At 41.5% G+C, this 23,059-nt stretch overlaps 1 protein-coding gene across 1 annotated transcript; it reads left to right on the top strand.

Moving 5' to 3' along the window:
• The first annotated feature begins 1,093 nt into the window (after positions 1 to 1,093).
• Positions 1,094 to 19,058, top strand: arrb1 (arrestin, beta 1). Its single transcript, XM_054794639.1, has 17 exons — positions 1,094 to 1,245; positions 2,563 to 2,593; positions 2,756 to 2,816; positions 2,899 to 2,943; positions 3,031 to 3,227; positions 3,303 to 3,362; positions 4,450 to 4,517; positions 4,677 to 4,812; positions 5,931 to 6,015; positions 6,091 to 6,163; positions 8,043 to 8,180; positions 8,318 to 8,401; positions 8,552 to 8,575; positions 8,646 to 8,719; positions 8,839 to 8,887; positions 16,747 to 16,854; positions 16,931 to 19,058. Exons 1-16 carry the CDS (start codon positions 1,226 to 1,228, stop codon positions 16,850 to 16,852), a joined length of 1,251 nt encoding a protein of 416 aa, XP_054650614.1. The 5' UTR covers positions 1,094 to 1,225; the 3' UTR covers positions 16,853 to 16,854; positions 16,931 to 19,058.
• The last annotated feature ends 4,001 nt before the right edge of the window (positions 19,059 to 23,059 follow it).

Raw genomic sequence — 23,059 nt, 5'->3', positions numbered from 1 at the left:
TATTCACTTATTGATTTTCATTGCGTTTCTTTTTATGTAGACCACCCATACACACATAAAGACGTCATTGTGATGTTCGGAGTGTCAATGAACGGATCTTGCGCTCTGTCTCGTGACAATGAGGAAGTGTTGTTGCAATGAATGGACTAGAGACATGTTTGTTGGGAGCAGGAGGTACCTATATGGTGTTGGAATTGCACTGCTGTTGATGTGCTCAGGTAAGACTAAAGTTATAAAAAAGCGTCAGTCACTGTGTGACTCTGTGGGGAGCTACACTGTGCCGCCGTCTGTCCTCATAACAGAGAGCCGTGTCTTGCGTGTGCGTTAAATACGCTTAACAATTTAACTTAATTCATGGAATATATTAGTTACCGCCGTTAACGCCCTATTTTTGACAGCCCTGTTAAATCTACATCATATTATTTCATTATTATTTTAAAAATTCTATTATATATAAATAATATACAAAATATAATTGTATTACAATTATATTAACATTCAAATAAAAAGTAAATTAAAAAAATATTAAAATATAATTGTTTTTCTTTATTATAAAATTTATTATATTGAAAATATTTTTTAAACTATTAAAAAAAAACCAACCAAAAACACTGATATACTGTAACAATGTAGAATGGAACAAAATAGCCAAGTGGAGATAAAAGGGCTGTCCACTTTCGAGAAGAGACTTGTTTCTCAACAAAACAATAGAAAAGATGAACGATTCAGCTGACACCCAATACCGTTGTCACCCTGCAAAGGACATTGCATCCAAGACAACAACCGAATGCAAACAAAATGCAACTCTTATTTTTGTGATTCTCGGGTGGTTAAGACGACTGAGTTGAGCACCAGGACTACATTATTACATGACAGCAATTCAAATTGAAAAAAAAAAAAGAAGTACAATGCATCCAGTGGGCGGCAACGTTTTTAACGCTTGCCTGTGAGGAAGGAAATGAAAGAAAGAACATTAATCTTTTATTCCACCCTTTTGGTGCCCTTTAAATTCTCACACGTGATCATGGTGGGGAGGGAGGGGAGAGGAGAGGAGAGGAGGGGGGCTTCAGTGAGCTTTTCCACTGATCATGTGACGCATCACCACACAGAGAACACTTCCTTCAGTTTCCACGGTGACAGGATCCCTCCTCCTCCTCCTCCTCCTCCTCCTCATCATCTGCATCACCATTAGTGTGTCCACTTGCTCCTCATCGCTGCCATCAGGATGGGAGATAAAGGAACCAGGTAGCATTTCTTTATATGTGTGTATGTGTGTGTCTGTGTATGTGTGTGTGTGTGTGTGTATGCACAAATCGTTTCATGCCAGTCACGTGACGTCTAATTTGGCCGTAAATCCTGAATGGGTGTTTTGTGTGTGCTCTTTAATATCGCAACGCACAGGAAGTGTGTGTGTGTGCTGCTGTGTTGTTGTATGTGTGCTGTGGCGGTGTGGAATGTGGTTACCATGACAACAAGTTCAGAACCACTCATCCCCAGATAGGATACGATAAAAGTATGTAGTAATGTGAACTGTAAGCAGACCAGGAAGCGGAGGCGTTAATGAGACAGAGACAGGAAGTTGCAGATGATTGACAGGAGACGCGAAGAGACTTTTGTTTTTGTGGAGGCTTTCGTCAAAATTGGATATCACGCTTTTTTTCTAAGACCCAAAAGACAAACATCAGTAAAATTGTACGGTGGCCGATAGTGGCAAATGCTCTTAACACAAAGAACCAAACACCATCAAATAAATGCAACAGGAAAATGCTTCAGTCACATAAACACTGTAGGATCAAAAACAAATGCTAAAGAAAAATGCTGCAAATGCCAAAAACACACACAAACCACAAAAACAACTGCACGACAACCTAACTTCTGTTTTGTTTAGTCAACTTGCAGCATTTCGCTCATGCAGTTATTTTTTTGGGGGGTGGGGCGTATGAGTGTTTTGGGCACTTTGCCGCATTTATTGTTTTTATTTGAGCTTTATTTATTTATTTGAATATTTTGATACTAAAAATTAAATTTATTAAAAAAAAATATTTTTATTATTTATTTAATCATTTATTTATTTCTATTATTCCATTTGTTGCATTGTTGTGTGCACAGGAGTGCAATCTAATTGTGGCAGCGGGTTATGCTGACAAGAGTGATATGTGCTTTCATGTTAGTCTCCGAAAGTGTCCATCAAGACCAGGAAAAGGTCGCTAGATTTGTCGCTTTAAAAAAAAACAAACTCTAGAGAGGTCTGAATACTCGCCAAGTGGGCAACACTGATCCCCCCCCCCGCCACGTCTTCTTCTCTGGCAGACCAGGTGCATATGAGAAGAAGCAGAGTCACGATGTCTTTGACTGTACGGAGTTGGAAAGACAAGCTACATTCACAGATAGTTCCGTTATAATGTGTTTATGAGCGATTTATTTTTGGTGGGCCCGCCACAAATAAATATGTTCCTGGTTCCTGCAATCATTTGTGGTGTTTGGAGCGTTTGGACGTTGGTGTAAAATGGTGGCTTTTGAAGAGCAGTAGAGTAAATTGTTTTACCGTGTTTTATTTTTCAGAGTGTTTAAGAAAGCAAGTCCCAATGGGAAGGTAGGTCTTCTTCCTCTTTTACTTCCTGTCATTTCCTTTTCAATGTGGATTGGCTTATGGGCTCCTCTAGCAGCTGACTGACTAGTGGGCTGTTGTAGCAGCTGATTGGCTAATTAGCTGGGCTGACAGCTGATTGGCTGTACTGAATTCTAATCCCCTCAGCTCACCGTCTATCTGGGGAAGAGAGACTTTGTAGACCACGTGGACCGAGTGGAGCCCGTGGGTAAGAGTGGCTTTTAAAAACAAACATTTTGTCACATTTGTGAGACAAAAAAAACCCCCAACTTTTATTTACCTGTTGTCAGATGGCGTGATCCTGATTGATCCCGAGTACTTGAAGGAGAGAAAAGGTTTGTCGACAGTTCGTTTGGCTGTCAAGTCTGTCGACGTGCTTTCCGTGCAAGCTGGGTAATTGTTCCTTTGTGTGTCTGGGTCAGTTTTTGTGACGCTCACCTGCGCATTCCGATACGGACGCGAAGATTTGGACGTTCTGGGGCTGACCTTCCGTAAAGATTTGTTTGTGGCAAACGTGCAGGCGTTTCCTCCTCTCCCAGAGGAGACAAAGAACTTGACTCGTTTGCAGGAACGTCTGATGAAAAAACTGGGAGAACACGCCTACCCGTTCACCTTTGAGGTACCTTTTCCTCTCTTTGCTGCTTTATTTCGCATGTACTGTACAAATAAATAGTCACCTTCTTCTTCTTTCCAGATCCCACTGAACCTGCCGTGTTCTGTCACCCTGCAACCAGGCCCTGAGGACACCGGCAAGGTATTTAAACATAATCGACAAAAGGCAAAAGGTATAGATGTGTGTGTTCAAGTTCAACAACACGAAAGTTTATCTTCTATTTGGTGGACTTGAGACTTGGATTGAGATGTTGCAGCATCGGAGTACAGTTATGTGCAGTAATTCCCCGTTTATCACTCTTAATTTGTTCCAGATCCAACCGTGATAAGTCATTAGCTGCAAAGTAGGATTCCTTATTTATAAATGGAATATTTTGTCGTTAGAGCATAGAAAACTTTATGAGCTTCTAAATATGTCTTTTATCATTATTAGAGCCCTCTCGACATAAAGTTCACTACTATTACTCAATATAGTAAACATAATAGGAGAAAATAAGACATAAACAAGACATAATGTAAACTCACACAATTAGTGCTGTTCCTTTTTTACTTCCTGCGGTGGCTATTGTCTCATGACTACACCTAGTAGAATACGACATATCGTCACAACGTGTTTGAATGCGTCTTCTGAAGGCCCTACATTTGTATTTTACTTCATTTAGCCATTTTTATGCGTGAAAATGCTTCATTTAGGCAAAAAAAGAGTAAAATTTGCTTAAATATGCATTTAAAAAAAAACTAATAATAGGCCATATTCACATATTCAACCACGAAACTGTGATGATTTATTCATACAGTATATTTTTAAAAAACTGCTTGTGAAATTTGCGAAGTGGCAAGGGACAGGTGTCAATTTTGCGCCATATACTGTAACTGTGATGCGTTCTGAACCTTTGTGCTTTTCATGTTCATGACACACTTTTTGTCTCCTACAGTATAACAATTACATGCAAATGCGTCGTGGCCGATAATAGACGGCGGCGTCATTGTGTCCGTGTGGCTGACAGTCCTGATGGATGTGTGATATTTCAGATTCTTGATTGTCAGGCACAGAGCAATAAACAGTCCTCGGAGAGGAGCAGATCAGGTTTTCCGCAAAAGTTATCTTCCAAAAGTGCACCAAACAACGTTGACATGTCATCATCAAAGTCATTAGTGACTGGCGAAATGGACGCCTTTCCTGGCCGGTCATAATAACGAAAAAGGTTGACATATTTTTTGCTCGTCAGGCCTGCGGCGTGGACTTCGAAGTGAAAGTGTTTTGTGCAGACAACGTTGAAGAAAAGATCCACAAAAGGTAAAAGGCAGCATGTCTCGCACAACATGCATTATGAATGGAAATGCACACACGCATTAGTAGCCCAAACATTTCCTGAACCATGCGATCAATAACTGTTCTGTCTAATTGTGGCCCGGCCAAGAAGTTATGAACGTGATCCAATTATCCGCCATGCAGGAACTCTGTCCGTCTCGTGATAAGGAAGATTCAGTTTGCTCCCGAGAAGCCCGGACCTCAGCCCACCGCCGAGACCACCAGACATTTCCTGATGTCCGACAAAGCTCTGCACCTGGAGGCGTCTCTGGACAAGGAGGTAACAAAGAAAGCGGTAGCAAAGAAGACCTTATTTTGAAAGTGGAAGGAATGAAAATACTCAGTTAACCCATAAGAAACCAACAGTAATTACACTTTAAATGTCTTAAAATGGATCTTGTAAAAATTGGGGTTGACTTAGACTGACTGAGTCTTGTACAGTTACATTTTGAGGTGGTTGTCATGTGACTATCCCAGGAAATGGTGTATCTTTTGCCAGGAAAAAATTAGATTTTGAGAACAAAGTCTTAAATTTATGAGAATGAAGTTGTAAATTTACAAGAAAAAAGTTGTAATATTACGGGAATAAAGGCGTAAATTTACGTCGTGTCATACGTGTCAGAGGGAAAATAGAGCATAGCTCTTGCTTCAGGCAAGCTTTTATTCATAACGTGGCAGTGAAACAGAGCAGTTGCGTCCACCCTGTTCATAGCTGTCTCAGGCAATGCCTGTAGTTTTACGGGAAAAACATTTATGAGAAAAAGCTCAGAACTTTGTCAATTGTAAATGTACGACTTTATTCTCGTAATATTACAGGCTTTTCCTCGTAAATTTAGGAGTTTATTCTCAAAATCTAAAATTATTTTAATACTCCGTCGTAACAGGCATTGCCTGAGACAGCTATGAAAAGGGGAGACTTATGTGCCCTTTGACCTTGGACAAAGGTAACATTATGACTTTTTTTCTTGTAAATTTACAACTTTTCTCATCGATGTACAACTTTATTCTCGTAAATGATTATTCTCGTGTTTATTCTCAAAATGTCTAATTTTTTTTCCCAATGTGGCCCTCATACTCCTGGTGCATTTCAAACCCATTGAATTGTATTGATTTAATGCAGTGTTTAATGTTACAATTCAACTCGTCTTACTTCATTTCTTCAATGAATTCATAGGAAACAAGCTAGGAAAAAATATCACTATTGGGCTTTTAGCCTATTTTAGAAAAAACATCCCATGTCTACTGTGTGTTCCACAAATGGGTCTGGGTTCTTATGGCTTTCTCCTAGCATTAACGTTAGCCCTTCTTTGACCTTTCTACCAAACGAGACAGCGCTGGCTAGCATGTTCTTGTGTGCAAGTATGTGGAATGACTTGAAAGCGAAAGCTGAACTTTCAGATTTACTATCACGGCGAGCCCATCAGTGTCAACGTTCATGTCACCAACAACACCAACAAGACGGTGAAAAAGATGAAGGTGTCAGGTATGTGGAGGCTTCTACCTGCCGTCAAGGTCCTTCGTTGTTGACGTACATGATATTCTGCATGTGTTCCTGCAGTGCGACAGTACGCTGACATCTGCTTGTTCAACACCGCCCAGTACAAATGCCCCGTTGCTACCGAAGAGTCTGAGTGAGTCCCTCTCAGAACAGATACTCATAGATACTGATACTGTTCGATACTGTTTATCGTCCAATCACTTTCAGGCCTCTTCCAAAAGTGCATAAAACGCTGATACAAGCAGGCCTCGTGTTTCGTTCTGTATTATTGCCTTTTGTGTTACGGTGTTTCATTTTGTGACATTTTGTGTGATGACATCTTGTGTTACAGCGTTGTGTGTTATGTCGTTTCTTTTACGTTTCGTGTTATGACATTTCAGGTTATGATGTTTCATGTTACAGTGTTTTGTGTTACGATGTTTTGAGTTATGACGTTTTTGGGTTACGTTTCATCTTAGGACATTTTGTGTTATGACATTCCGTGTTACGTTTTGTGTTATTTATGGTATTTCGTGTTACAACATTTCATGTTATGATGTTTCATGTTATATTTCATGTTACAACAGTTCATGTTTCAACATTTCATGTTACAACGTTTTGTGTTACATTTCCTGTTATGACGTTTCATGTTATGATGTTTTGTGTTATGGCATTTCATGTTATGACATTTTGTGTTACGTTTCGTGTTACAACGTTTCAGGTTATGACGTTTCATCTTACGACATTTTTGTCCTATGACATTCTGTCGCGTTTCATGTTATGGCATTTTGTGTTACGTTCCGTGTTATGAAATTTTGTTTTACAACATTTCGTGTTATGGCGTTTCATGTTACAACATTTGGGTTATTGCGCCTCGTGTTGTGCAGTTTCATGTTACGACACTTCAGGTTGTGTCATTTTGTGTTACATCCTTTTCTGTTATGCCGTTTTGTGATGCCGCATTTCGTGTTACGACAGTTCATTTATTTTATGATGCACTCCCACAAATGATTAATATTGTACAAAAAGAAGACTATAAGTACATTCGGCAGGACAATATGTAGTCGCCTGCAATGACAGACGAAGAACGTCATTTTTTTTTCTTTGACGTTAACATCTTTCCTGTCATTATGTCTCCCAAAATTGAGGAAGACTTGTTTGATGACTTCACGTCAAAGAAAAGGAAAGTGAAAAATGAAGTGAAAGTAGACATGGTTAAATGCTCAGAAAGGCAGAATGTCTGGTCCAAGCTGCTCTAACACTGCGACCATCACGAAGGATAACGATGGCATCTTTCGACATCTGCACCTATGAAATAGACAGTGATAACTAAGCAGTGTAGTGGTCACATTGTTGATACTTTCTCCCTGTCTTGCAACGACCCTTTTCCACAACCTGAGGGATTACTGTACTGTTTAATTTCATTCTTGATTTTTTTTTTTTTTTACTAGAGTGTCTTATACAGTCATGGAAAACATGATTAGACCACCCTTGTTTCTTCAGTTTCTTGTTCATTTTAATGCCGGATACAACTAAAGGTACCTTTGTTTGGACAAATACAACAATGACAACAAAAATAGCTCATAAGAGTTACATTTTTGGCAGTACAATGCTATAGCTATTCATGTAAGAACTTAAATGATTTTGGTTATTATCAAGAAAACCATGGAAGTTGCTAAATATCAGCTCTTAAATTCAACTCTTATGAGCTTTATTTGCTATCATTACAATTGTCCAAACAAATCTACCTTTAGTTGTACCAGGCATTCAAATGGATCAATAAACTGAAGAAACAAGGGTGCTCTAATCATTTTTTCCATGACTGCATGTCCTGCATGTGTGTACAGTGTGAGTGACTTAGGTGTTCATTTAGCCAGAATTTCGGTAGAAGTTCTGACTTATATTGCCGTCGTAGGAACAGAACTCGTGCGTAGGCCGAGGACCTCCCGTATCTGCCGGTTTTCGACGGCACCATAAATGGACTCATTGCATCAAAGAAAAATGGCTTCTTGACAGCTCGTTTCTCTTCTCAGTGATGTTGTCGCGTCCAGTTCGACCTTCTGCAAAGTGTTCACCCTCACGCCATTTCTATCCAACAACCGAGAGAAACGAGGCCTCGCTTTGGATGGAAAGTTGAAGCACGAAGACACCAACTTGGCCTCCAGCACGCTGTGAGTCCACATGCATGCATGCAGGCATGCTCAGACATTTCAGATGTTTTGTTTTGGTTGCATTGCTCCATGTGGTCTAGTAAACATGTATGATGTGTATACATGATACATATGTATGGTCTTATTGGTGTGTGCAGGTTACGCGAAGGAGCCGATAAGGAAATGTTGGGCATTGTGGTATCGTACAAAGTCAAAGTCAAGCTGGTGGTGTCTCGAGGCGGGTTAGTAACGTTACCTTGTCCTTAAAAGATGGACAGAAAGACTCTATGGACACTCCACTGCCCCTAGTGGCTGCTGGCAGTGACGGTCATAATTGTGTTAAGTTTAAAAAGCGATGTGAAAAAGTCGTGTGTGTTTTTTGTGCGCTGCAGGCTCCTGGGAGACCTGGCCCCCAGGTAACCTTTCACCTTTCCAAGACGTCATCAATGCTTGCAGTTGAGATCCTGTGACTGATTTCTTCCTCAGTGACGTCTCGCTTGAACTTCCTTTCACGCTGATGCACCCCAAACCCTTGGAAGAATGTCTGCACGGAGAAGAAGGTAACCGGTATCCTAAGCCGAGATGCGTTAAGCACGTACTTTTTTTTTTTTGGGCGTGATCATGTGACCTCTTTATTTTTAATTAAAAAAAATAATAATGACGTCTTTTTGTCTTTCAGCTCCTGATGAAGCACAAAGTGACACAAACCTCATCCAGTTTGATGCCAAGTAATCACTGTGTGTGTGTGTGTGTGTGTGTGTGTGTGCGCGCGCGTTTGTGTGTTAGCGTGTGTGCACTTGTGCGTGTTAGTGTGCATGTGTGCGTTCGTGTGTGCGTGTTTGGGTGTTTTGTTGTTTGTTTTAGGGCTGTCAAATGATTACAATTTTTAATCAGATTAATCATGGTTTTCAAATTAATCATGGACTGGATTATATATTTATATGTATTTACTGCTCCAGATTAACTGAAAATGTAAATCAAGCTAAAAGATAAAAGTACACGTGTCTGAAAACCTATTTACTTAAAACTAGTTTCTTTCATAGCAGCAGAACATTTGACTCACACTTAAATGTGTTATGAGCCATGAGAAGTTGCGTTCAAAGACACAACGTAATTTTTCATCGTTTTAAGTGTAGGTGCATTTTCTGGGATTTCCGAGCATACTTAAATGCATCAAATTGTACTTCCGCAGCAAGAGTTACTCTTGTGAGTGATAAGAATATCGACGTACTGTTTTTCTGTCTTTATGTTTATTTAGACCACACATACTCGCATAATAAAGACTTTGCTGTCATGTTCGCAGTGCCCCTGAATGCACCTCGCTGTAGTCTCGTGACAATGAGGAAGTGTGGTTCCAAGGAGGACTAGAGACGTGTTTGGGAGTTGGAGATACATGTATGGCGTTGGAATGGCGCTGCTGTTGATGTTTTCAGGTCAAAATAAAGTTATTAAAAAGCGACAGACTGTGTGGGACGCCATTGTGTCTGCCGCCATAACAGAGGGGTGGCTTTACATGACGCGCATGCGTTAATTACGCTAAATGCTAAATATTTTAACATAATTAATGATATGAATTACGGCGTTGACGCGCTACTTTTGACAGCCCTAATTTGTTAGCGAGTTTGTGTTCCTGCGTTACTGTGTGTGCGACTGTTTGTGTGGCCACGTGTGCATCTGTGTGTGTTTGTATTTTTGTGTTAGCGTGTGTGCGTTTTGGAATTTAGTGCGCGTGTGTTCATTTGTTTGTGTGCGCGCATTTATGTGTGTGTCATGCGTTCATCACTTAGCGCCTAGGTTCCCAAAGTGGGGTACTCGTACCCCCAGGGGTACGCCAATTGTAATGGGGGGTAACGTCTAACACTCTCAATTACGAGTGCGCCTGAACACCTCACGGCGCAATGAAGAACGGAGCAGAGAGCAGGAAGGAGACAGCAGGCGATGTTGTTCTTTGTTCTGTGTGCATCATACGAACAAGTAAGTAAGTTTGATGATTATTTTGTGCTTTAATAGTTTTTAATCTAGAATATTTTATTTATATTGGTGTTCCGATCCCCGCACGGTGCAGTGGTGAAAACCTGTCACTCTGAATGAGGCTTTATCGTTGGTTGTATGTATTTTTGTACTTCAGGTGCCGCTTTATCGTGATTGTTCAACTTTCTCCTTTAATTTGGTCATGAATTATTATGCACATTTTAAACCATTGCTATCGTCAGTGGACAAAAAACGTGATGCTCAAAATCAAGCCATTCAAACAGAAGAATGCCAACATCAGACTGGAATAAAATATATGTAGGATCATTACTTATCAGTGCTCATGTGAAACTGTATCAGAATGGGGCCATGCAAAATACACATTTTGACCCAGAATTACTTTAAAATTAATTAACCAATTAACTATGTGCAATATTTGTAAACACAGACACATCATATTCTACAATTGATAATGAAATCACCCCCACTCACAAGCACGCTCATCTCACATATGCATAAACCCGCATCACATCCTCTCTTTGGTTGGCTTAGTTCATTCAGGATTACTATGTTACACTTTGCCTATGTACAAATTAAGCATACATTGAAATGTACTGTATATATTCCTATGATTTTTACTTCCACATTTGATCTTGTTCACACACACATCACCAAAGCTAATCTAGGATGAACTCACTACAGTTTGTCACTTGGAATGTCAGTGGAGTTGGGTCGATAGAAAAAAGACAATTTTTTTTTAACCATTTAAAGACCACCCAAGCAGACATTGTCTTATTACAAGAGACTCACATGTCCAAGTCAGCTGTCCATACACTTCACTCACCACAGTTCCCACACACATATTTAGCAAGTTACAACACCAAACAGAGAGGGGTAGCTATTTTAATTAACAGGAGGGTGAATTTTACACTCCACAACACTATTACAGACACAGAAGGGAGATATATAATAATGAACATATCTGTTGATAATGTACATTTCTGCATTGCCAACATATATGGTCCGAATGTTGACGACCCCTCCTTCTTTCATGCCATCTTTTCTTCTCTCTCTGCACATTTGGATTCAAGTATGATCTTGGGAGGGGACCAACTTAGTATTTAACCCAGAAGTGGACAGGTCTAGCCCAGCTGGGAGACATCGTGAGCCTCAATCAACATCGATACTGAAGAAATACATGAATGATTTTGGTCTTTGTGATGCTTGGCGCTCTTATCACCCTACTCACAGGGAATATACCTATTTCTCACCAGTGCACCACACCTACTCTCGTATTGACTACTTTTTGACAAGCAACTCAATCATATCTGACATTTCAAACATTCACATACACCCTATCACCATTAGTGACCACGCCCCAGTCTCTCTTTTTCTCACTAACCAAACTATGAGCGCTCCTACTAGATGCTGGAGATTAAATACATCATTACTAAAAGACTCAGACTTCCTAAAATACTTTGAAAGAGAGTGGACAATGTTTTTAGACTTCAATGACCAACCCCGTGTCTCGGCTAGTATTCTGTGGGAGACAGCAAAAGCAGTAATGCGCGGAAAAACCATTTCATATTCATCATATAAGAAAAAGAAAGAGAGAATACTAGAATCAGAGTTGGAGAAAAAAATCCAAATCCTCGAAACAGCTCATGCTGACTCACAAGATGAGCATATTTTAAGTAACCTAAGAAAACTGAAACTAGACTTAAAAGAAATTACTGACAAGAAAATTCAGTTCCAACTGCAGAGGCTACGTTTGGAAAAGTTTGAGCATGGCAATAAACACGGAAAATACTTAGCTAACCAACTAAAAGTCAATAAAGAAAAAAGCTCTATATCCTCCATTAGAAACTCAGGAGGTCACATCACTCACCTCCCGGAGGAAATTAATTCCGTCTTTAGGAGCTTTTATAAAAATTTATATACACCTCAGATTAAACCATCTCTCCCAGATATCGAAACATTTCTCAACAACATAGAATTACCAAAATTAAATGATGAACAGGTGACCAACTTAGATGTACCCATTTCATTAATAGAACTCCATAACGCTCTACACCGGTTGCCGAATAACAAAGCACCACGACCTGACGGTTTCCCTGCCGAGTTTTATAAAACATTCTGGTCATCACTATCTCCAATATTTCTTAGAATGGTTTTGGAAATCAAAGACAGTTCATGCTTGCCTCCAAACATGAACTCAGCTACAATCAGTCTCCTGCTGAAACCGGATAAGGACCCAACACAACCTTCCAGTTATCGTCCAATTTCACTGATTAATGCAGATCTTAAAATAATATGCAAAGCGTTAGCTATAAGGCTGGAAAAAGTGACCCCTCATATAATACACCCTGATCAATCAGGATTTGTCAAGGGGAGAAACTCAACTAGCAACGTACGCCGTCTAATCAATCTGATTGATTACTCTATCATCCATAATTTAGAAACCACAATTGTCTCATTAGATGCTGAAAAAGCATTTGACAGAGTAAACTGGAAATTTCTCTTTGCAACACTACAAAAATTTGGCTTTGGAGATTCATTTAGAACATGGATTAAAATACTATACAACACCCCGAAGGCCTCTGTTCGGACCAACAGTCACATCTCTCTTACAGGTAGAGTATCCACCGTGAAAATGATGATCTTACCAAAGGTTAATTATCTGTTTTCCATGATCCCCACCAAACCATCTATAATTTGGTTCAAGTCATTAGATTCATATATAAATAAATTTCTTTGGAAAAATAAGCCAGCACGAATAAGTCTCAAAACGTTACAAAAATCTAAAGAATATGGGGGCTTGGAACTCCCAAACTTCTCCAACTACTTCCTTGCAAACAGGTTACAGTATATCTTAAAATGGATCAAACCTAACCCATTGGATTATTTATGGCTAGACATAGAACAATCACTTAGCCACGAAATCCCAATTTGTAACCTGCTCTTCATTAGCCAAATCCTCCGGAAAAATAATTGTTTTAAAACTATAAATACAAGCACCACTCTGACAGCTTGGTGGGAATTTCTCAAAATAACTAAATTCTCGCTCACTCCTTGCCAATACACTCCCGTCTGGAGTAATCCTGACATCTTGCTTAAAAAGAAACCATTAAATTTCACAACATGGCACAAAAAAGGAACAAGTTGTATGAAAAATATAATTAAAGGAAACAACTTTATCTCATTTAACGACCTTGTTACACAGTATGGAATAAATCATAACAAATTTCTTAATACTTTCTTAATACATACAAATTAAAATCTATAATTAAAGCAAGTTTCAAGGACTATATCATGGGAAAGCAATACCACTATTGACCAATTTTTAAAAATATCTGCCCCTAAAACATTATCTAAATTATATTTTCTACTTTCAAAAAATGACAACACAATCTCCAAATGGAACTCAGATTTATCTACAAGCTGTGACCCTGAATTCTGGAAGCAAATGTGTCTCAATGCTTCCCGGTTACAATAATCCCAACCTACAGCTGATTCAGTTTAAAATCCTTCATAGAGTACACTACACAGGACATAGAATGTTTAGAATGGGCTTAACTGACTCTAACATCTGTACACACTGCTCAGACCATAGAATAGATGACTACTTACACTCCATGTGGGCCTTTGCTCCCATTAACAATTTTTGGCACGGAGTGTGTGAGGACCTACAGTTGTGCTCATAAGTATTCATACCCCTGGCATTTTTTTGGTATTTCTTGTATATTTCTTTTCAGATTGCATTTATTCTACAAAAAATTACATAAAAGGGTTGCACCAGGCTTTCACAAATACAGCAAATGTATTTCTGGGGAATTTCATTGTTATTTGTGCTTTATTTCACAAATTTACAAAAAATGTCATGTTCAAGGGTATTCATACCCTTGTCCTCCTGAAGTACAAGGACAGGTGTTTTTCATGGTTCACTAATTTTGGTGCACCCTAGCTTTGTCACATTAGCCCCTGCATTGTTATGCAACAAATCCAAGCCATGTTGGTTTCCAGAAAATTCCTGGGTCCTATAAATTGAGGGGATTGGTGAAGTCACTGTCAGTTCATAGTCAATACTAGAATTTCCACCATGTCAAGCAGAAAGAACTGAGTGAGGACCTAAGGTCGCGCATTGTGGATGCACACAAAGATGGTTTGGGTTATAAAGATATATCCAAGCGTTTTCCGGTCCATCCAGTCACAGTGCAGAGCATCATTAAGAAGTTCAAGGTGTTCCACACAGTGAAGAACCTGAAGAGACTTGGGGGCTCCTCTGCTCCTGCCGTGCCACTGACCTGTTGCCCCCCAATTTTAATCGCACAGTAGACACTTAGGGTTTGGGGGGGCTGGTCAGGTGAGGGGCCCACCGAGCGGCAGCTGTCCCCCCTGGGGTGGCCCGTTAGGGCCTGTTGATGCCGGGGCTTGCGCCGGGGGGGCTGGCTTGTGGTGCTTCCCCTGGACTGACACGTGCTGCGGGCGCCTCTGCGCTCTTGGGGCAGGTTCGGCAGTCTCCGGGGGGCGGTGCCGGTGCTGTGGGTGGCCCGCGTGCCCCCGCGGGGCTTGTGGTTGCTGCGCTGCGGTGGCTGCTGGGTCGCCGGGCCGACTAGTGGGTTGGGGCTTGGTCATGCTTGCGGGTACTGTGGGCCTGGGTGGCGGGGGGGTGCCCTGGGGCCGGGCCCGCTGGGGGGGATTGTGCCCTGCCGGGCGCTTGTGCGTTTGTCGCCGCTGTTCTTTGTGCTTTGCTGGGCCGTTGTCTGTGTCCTCGCCTCCCCCGGTCTGTCTGCGGGCTTGTCGGGGATGGGACTCTGGTCACTGTCAGCTCTGGTGGCATGTGGCTGGTCTGGCTTCTAGTGGCTGGTGGGGTCCGTCGGCTGGTCTGCTGCTGGTCTCGCCTTCTCGGCTCTGGTGCTTGGCCTCCCTGCGGCTTGGGGTGCGGCACTCCCGCTCCTTCTCTGGGGTTTGCTACCCCGCGGGTGTCGGCTGGCGCCTTTGTCTGGTTCGCCTGCCTTTCCCTGGGGTGGCCCGTTGGGGCCTGTTGATGCCGGGGCTTGCGCCGGGGAGGGCGGCTTGCGGTGCTTCCCCTGGACTGACACGTGCCGCGGGCGCCACTGCGCTCTTGGGGCGGGTTCGGTAGTCTCCGGGGGGCTGTGCCGGTGCTGCGGGTGGCCCGTGTGCCCCCGTGGGGCTTGTGGTTGCTGCGCTGCGGTGGCTGCTGGGTCGCCAGGCCGACTAGTGGGTTGTGGCTGTGTGGCTATGTGGTGGTTCGCCTGGCTGCTTGCCCGTTTGCCCGCCCGCTTGCTCATTTGCCTGCTTTCCTCCTCGCCGGCTCCTCTGTCTGCCTTGCTGGCGGCGTCCTACCGTTGGGATGGTGTGGCTTGGTGTCTTCCTGCGCCCCGGCGGTCCGTGCTCTCCGCGCCTGGGTTCTGGATTGTATGTCTGGGACCCCGGGGTCCCCGGCTCCGCTGTTCATTGGGTTACCAACGGGGGATAGAGCGAGGCTTCCAGGTGTCGGGCAGTCGACCACTGTGTGTGTGGGCATGTGTGTGTGGGTGTGTGCGCGCCCGTGTGTGTGTGTGTGTGCATGTGTGTGTGTCCGTGTGTGTATGTGCGTGTGCGTGTGTGTGCGTGCATAGGAGTGTGTATGTGCATGTGTATGTGTGTGTGCTTTTATTTATTTATTTATTTTAGTTATTTATTGGGGGGGGGCATACAGGGGTTTGCTCCGTGGGGTCGGGTGCTGGGTGATACATTTCTGCCGCCCGTGCCTCTGCCGGGTGAGTGGGGGGGTGTACCTCCTGCATCCCTGGGCGGGGCGGGCCGGGCTCTGGTTCCTGGGGGTTGGGGTGGCGGTAGGGGGGGATTGTCGCTCCCGGCGTGGGCGGGCTTCTTTCTGGTTGTGGGGGCGTCTCTGGGCCTGCCGGTGTGTGGCCCCCCGTACTCGTCTGCCTTTGTGGGGTGTGATCTCTCGCTGGTCTCAGGGGTTGACTGTCCTCCGGCCCGCCGGCGCCCTGTCTTTGGCTGGTCTTCCCGGGGAGGAGGGTTCTCTGTGCTGGCTCTTGGGGCGCTGATCTTTGTGCTGCCTGCCCCTGTGGGCCTGGTGGCCTTATGGCGGCGGAGGCTCGGTATATGTTGGATGATTATTATCCATTTATTAGTGTCCATGTGAAACATTATCCAAAATGTGACCATGCAAAGTACACAATTTTGACCCAAAATTCCTCTCAAATTAATACCAATTAATTGTGTTCATTAATTCAAGTTAATATCAAAAGATGTGTGTAGGAGAAGGGGGTACATGGCCAGTGTAAAAAGTTTGGGAACCACTGCTTTAAGGTATGCGTTTGTGTGTGTTCATTTGTTTGTGTTTGTGTGTGTTTGCATTCGTGTGTGTGTGTGTTTTTCCATCTGTTGGATCGATAGTGTGATCCCATTGAGTTGATGAGTGTTGTGTGTCTTCTTGTGTGAGCTGACGTCACATGACATCAACAATACAATAGCACATAGTGTACACATAATATAGCAAATATAAAATCACATATACATCATTTATGAAAAAACATGTTTTGTGGCGTTTGCGTTTGAGGTGTGAAATGTTTTGTGTTGGCAGCGATGACGACATCATCTTTGAGGACTTCGCTCGCCAGCGGTTAATCGGCGCCAAGGATGAGGAGGATGAGGAGCGGGTTGATTCGACCCAAGTTCATGACAGATAGAGGTGATGAAGGGCGCCACCTGCTGGCCCAAAGCTGCCGGAAAGATTCCCACGTGTGACTTTCTTCTTCTACTTCTAGAATACGTCGCGCGCGTTCAGCCGAGCGGCCGCGAAAGGCCTCGTTCGGGTCTGCTCGCTCCTTTCTGCTGCAGCACGACGACGGCGGCGAGTCGAGATGACGGAGCGATGAGAAACACTGATGAGCCGCATGAAAATCTATCACGACAATTTCTCACCTCTTTCTGCTTTCACTTTGCAAATCTTCATGGAGACTTTTCATGTCAAACGTCACAAGAAGATTTATTCTTTCTATTTTCTTACCAGTTCTTTACTTGGTATACCCCATAATATTGCACCATACTAGAAATGTACTGCATACACGTCCACAAGCCTATAGATAGATATGTATTACAAGGCTATAGATAGATCTATATGTATTATATCATATAAATATATACAGGTGCATCTTAATAAAGGAACATATGCTACAAAAAGTTAGCGTTCAATTCAGACTAAGAAGGTTTTTGCAGTTTATTTGCCAATTGGAGCTCAAAAACTTGTTCACATTTTATGAGATAGTGAATTTGGGGCTTTTATTAGTCAAACTATAAAATTATTAAGAAATGAAGAAATACATTTTTGAAAGTATAAGAGTTTGACCTTTTGAATTGAAGTACTGAAACAAATGAACCTATATATATATATATATATATATACAGTATATCCATATTATATCATGCATAGTTATCTATAGGTTTCTTATGTGTGTGTATAGTATAACAGACCTTTCAGACCTATTTGTGGCAGGTGTGGGCTAGACGACGTCATTGTCAAATTTGCACAATTAACCATGATGCGTGTGCATGTCATTTTTATAGACGCTGTGTGAGACAAAAAAACAAAACATGACAAGCAAAACAAATATGTTTAGAAATACATATGAACTTTCTTCTCTCGCTTCTTTTTGTGTTTCTTTTTCCATTAATGTCACAAACAAGACCGAGCCACCTGTCAGTGCTTTTTGCACGGCCACAGCGGGACCCGCTGCTGTTTGAGACGAGCGATGCGTGCGTTCATGTTAGTCTCCAAAAGTTTCCAATAAGACCAGAAAAAGTCTCCAGATTTGTGAATGAGTATTCGCTTAATATGGCGACAAAGTGGTCATGTTGGCAGCACTGATCCCTCCTGCTACATCTTGTTTTCCGGCAGACCAGGTGCCTATGAAGCAGACTTACGATGGGAAACACTGACATAGATATGTATCATATATGGTATTTATAATGTGTGTGTAGGTATGAACACATTTAGCAGTGTGTGCAGTAAACTTCTTTCTGTAGTGCATGCTGCAAAAACAAATACCCAGTACAGTAATCCCTCGTTTATTGCGGTTAAATGGTTCCTGACTCGACCGTGATAAGTCAATTTCAGCAAAGTAGGATTCTTTATTTTTAAATGTAATATTTTCGTACTTGGAGCGTACCAACCTATATATACAGGTTTTATAATTAGAACCCTATAGACATGAAATAACACCCCTATAGTCACTTTTACACGGCAATATAGTAGACATAAGAGAAAATACGACATAATGTAGACCCACATGTTAGCACTGGGAGAGTTCTTGGTTGCTCTTTCACTTGGAGTGGGTGTTGTCTCATCAATGTAACATGACTGACACCTGACCTGTCTTTGAATGCATCTTCTGAATGCCTTCCATTTGTATTTTACTTCATTTAGCCATTTTTATGCTTGAAAATGTTTAATTTAGGCAAAAAAAACATTACATTTGCTCAATTATGCATTTTTTAATAATAGACCACATTCAACCACGAAATCGCATGACTTATTAATATGGTTTTGAAAAATCGTGATAGAGTGAAGACGTGAAATTGGAGGAGTGAAGTGGTGAGGGATTACTGTAGAGTGGAAAAAGATGTCATTTTATATATAATTTTTAAAAATCATCCGGCATGTTTGCGTGTGTGTGAGAGAGATCCAGTTGATCCGGCCCTCAGAAAAAAATGCATTCAATAAACAGAAAATCGCAACTTTTGAAAATTTGCTGAGTATAATTACGTTATGTTTTGTTTTTTTAGAAAACGGGAGCAAAAGAATGTTTTGATTCAGTTGGAGCGTTACCTGAGTCTCTTTTGACGTGATTTATCAACGTTACTTAAATATGTTATATATTGTTTGTAATGAGATTCTACATTATGCGATTTTTGAAAGCAAAGGGTACATTTGCAAAATAATACATTTATAGTTCATGGCACCAGCCATGACGAACTAGGTCACAGCACAGCCTCATTTCTGCTATCGTCATTGGTGTGACACCTCTCAGCTAAAACAGAGTTAACAAACGCTTCTCGAGGTAGATCGTCGACTTGCTTCAGTATATTTTTCATCAAAATAGTAGTCATGCCGAAAATGTTGTGTTGCTGGATGTTCACAGTATCCGAGTGATACTGGAAGTTTGTTTTCTTTTCCAAAACAGGAAGGTTTAAGACAAAAATGGCCAAAGCAAGTGCAGAGAACGAGAGACAGATGGACGCCCACGTCGAGTTCTTTGGCTTGAAAGTACGCATTTTGAAAAAGGATGCTATTCTGCCGATACCAAGAACAAAAACTACATCAAAGTTGCCACAAGAGAGTATGTCATGTCTTTTAAACACTATTCCACGATAGCGACAAGGCTGCAAAGCATATACATGTTATATTAAGATCTTTTGACAGCGATATGTTTACTGTGAGGCGCGGGGGCGGTTAACTTTCATCCTCGACGTACTGCCACATATGCAATAGAACAGGCTATAATAACCCCTTTACACTCAAGAAGCCGATTTAAGACAATCATTTTATGAGTTTCTCCAGAGTAATTTACACTAACCATTATGTATTTTGAAGGCGACCAATTTTCATCTCCATGTCTTAAAAGGGACCTATTATACTCATTTTCGGGCCTTTGTATTGAGTTCTGGACTCCTTTAGAGCAGCTACACACGATAACCCGCACAGAAAGCTTTCGAGATCTTCCGGACTCTGCACCTCTTCCTGCAGTGTTTCCTTGCGTTTTCTGCCTCCCACCCAAATGGTCTTTGTAATTTACTCCACCCACGCCTCCCGCCGAGCCCACTCTGCTGTGATTGGTCACACTCCCTCCGCTTGCCGTATGCACACTCTATAATGCTACACAGACAACCGCTATTGTCCGATTACTTACACGAAATAAAAACAGTTAGGACACTGATAAATTGTTACTCACAGGTTGCTCTTCTAACTCTTCAACACGATCAAGCAATGTTGGGAAGGCGTTGGACTTCAGGAACAGTTTGGTGGATAGTCCAGCTTCGTATTGGCCCACGTTCACAAAACAGTCCCGTGTGAAGTGCCGTTGACAGATGAACATATTTTTCTCTTGCTGGTCGGGAATCAGCAACTCCAACCACTTCTGCCTGATGCTTGCCTCTTTTGCACACCCCAACAAATATTTCCTGGGAGCCATACGTGCTAACATGGTGAACAGAGCAGAGCGAAGCAGAGCAGGGTTGACGTTGACATCAGTGGAACTCGGTGTTAAAAAAAAACTCATCGTCCGGGGCCATTCAACACTGTTTCAGGTCTCACTTCCAAATGCGCAAACCTCATTACCTCGTTTAAAACAAGAATACAACATTGCAAGAACATGTATAGGTCAGGAAAGAGGAAAAGCATAATAGGTTCGCTTAAAGGCTTAAGTCAGGGGTGCCCATTACTTCCAAGGCAGTTTGTGTCGACTGCATAAACGTCACTTTGTAGATGTCATATGACATCAGTCAGCTGACATGAAGCCCCCCTCCTGATTCGCTCTTGCTCCCCCGCGGCAATGGTGAACAGATGTCTCAAACTACACACAGAGATGCAAGTTCTTCCGATTATGGATAAACTAACTGAGCAGTAAGATGCCTATATCTATAACAAAAGTTATCCGTTCACTTGTAGCGGCTAGTTATGTAAGTAGAAAAAAAGTGAATGGTTTGAGGGCTTTGCTTCACATCATGAACTCCAAGTGTTTTTCTACTCTTGCCTTTCTTAAACTATTATTTTATGATGAATTGGAAAAGTGTGGGCACCCTAATATACATGTACAATATACATTAATACTCATATTTGTAAAGACAGTACTATAATATATAATATACATATTAGTAATATGTCACCAGCTGTCAGGCATCGCCATGGCTGGCGCGATGGCTGGCGCCATGAACCATAAATGTAATTTCTGTGAATTTACCGTTCGCTTTCAGAAATTGAACAATGTAGAACATAATTACAAACAAAAGCTAACATATTTGAGCAAGGTTGATGTTGACTTTAGTTCAGTTTTTTCTCTTGGGTAAAGATCCGTAGCGCATGATCCATAATTGACAGAGTGGGAAGAATGGTGGTGGGGGGGGACACAGTCCTACCAGATCGCCACTTTGTAAGGAAGAAATTCAATTTGTTTTGGGTACAAAACAAATCTTTACGAAAAATCCTGACCTGTAGAGGCAAGAAAACATCCATTAATAATTTCATATTCCCTTTGTCAAAGTTTACTGGTTAACAACATATTCAACTCACATTTCTAATATGGCAATAAAGATAATTACACATAAATCAGTTCGTAGATTCAACAGCATTTCAATCAGACTGCACGTAGCATTCATTATGCACGGTCCATGTACTACAGCCACTAATCTGTATTATATATCTGGATAGACCACTGGTCAATGACTTGTGAAGCCACGCGGCCGCCATATTACCACTCACAAGAAACACTTCTCGGACATGACTTATGTCAGAACTTGTGAGTTGTTAAGTCTGTTGTTAGTTTGTTACCCACTCACAATAAACATGTGTGCTTGAGCTTAGTCATAAGGACTCGGGTATGATCATTTTTAAAAATTCTGTGGATATCATACCATACCTGAGTCATAACGACTAGACTACTAAATAATTTGTGGTTGCTTGCATATACGTTTTTTTTTTTTTGGTTTACCCGAATTTCAAATGAACCCCCATATGGAGACAATGTTTATATATTATTACATATTATATTCCATATTATTCCTGTGGTTTTGTTCAAATATATTTCTATATCAGAAAAGAGGTTATTTCTATTTCACAACACAAACAAAAAAATCTGAAAAAAACAGCAAAATGTTAAATGATTTTAAAACTTGTCCGAAGTCACTCTCTTTTATGATTCATATTTTGTACAGACGAGAGCATAGTGAATTGTATGAAAGTAAGAAAAAAAAGTAAAGGAAAAAAGGGATGGGATATGCAGTTAAAATTAAAATCTCTTTCTAGAGGAGTAAAACTATGCATCGCTATAGGGGAGTGCTGAGCCAGGGTGCAGAGTAGAATTTTGTCCCAAAGGCAATGAGAATTGGAAGGGGAAAAAGTACATTTAATATAGCCAAAAGATAGAGAATAACGTATCAAATCGTTTTTAAGGGACGAAGGTTGCGTTACTTGAAGGAATGGGAGAATCTCCCCGCTTTTTAATTTAAAATACGATGTTCTGCAAGCCTCTTCATCTGCTTTGTACACTATGTACGCTGTGTGAATGTAGTCTGCTACGTACGAGATGTGAGTGGTAAGATGGCCTCTCTGTGGCTTCAGCGGCTTGCACGGGCGCGTGCGATGTACGGTCTAGCCAGATTTTTTTCGTACAGATCAGTGACTACAGCTAGATGTAGCATTGTCAAGCTAACATTACAAATCGAGACAATCATCAACAAGACAATATAGTCAAAATCAAAGCGCCACAACAAAAACTTAAGCAAATGAAAACACTTTATGATTCGTCATGGAAGAATAAGTTCGACAAGTGGAAAACGCATCACGCTCGCTATGGAGTTGAGGGCACATTCGGCGCTGTCAAACAATTGACTTTTTTTTTTAAATCAGGTTTTACACAGATCGGCTGAAAATGCAAATGCAATATTATAAAAGGTGTATGCAGTTTACAGCTGGGTTATTTTATCCGGAATTCGGACAATAAGGATGGATAATGTGTTTTTTGGCTTGAGCCGTCATCTGCCGTGAGCCATAACAGGAGCCCGGTTGATTGCCTGCACGTGCTGGGATTTCATTGTTGCCTTGGAGGAGGGGACTTCACGTCAGCTGACTGAAATCACGTGACATCTGCATTTACGATGCTATTTTAAAATTACAGTTATTC

This window comes from Dunckerocampus dactyliophorus, chromosome 12, assembly GCF_027744805.1.
Source record: "Dunckerocampus dactyliophorus isolate RoL2022-P2 chromosome 12, RoL_Ddac_1.1, whole genome shotgun sequence".
Lineage (NCBI taxonomy): Eukaryota > Metazoa > Chordata > Actinopteri > Syngnathiformes > Syngnathidae > Dunckerocampus > Dunckerocampus dactyliophorus.
The sequence above is the reverse complement of the archived record's forward strand: the minus strand, read 5'-3'. Positions and strand labels throughout refer to the sequence as shown.

Coding starts and splice junctions, on each gene's coding strand:
- arrb1 (XM_054794639.1), top strand. CDS start 1,226: ATGGGAGATAAAGGAACCAG. Junction 2,594..2,755: donor AAGCAAGTCCCAATGGGAAG/GTAGGTCTTCTT, acceptor TAATCCCCTCAG/CTCACCGTCTATCTGGGGAA. Junction 8,402..8,551: donor CTGGTGGTGTCTCGAGGCGG/GTTAGTAACGTT, acceptor TGTGCGCTGCAG/GCTCCTGGGAGACCTGGCCC.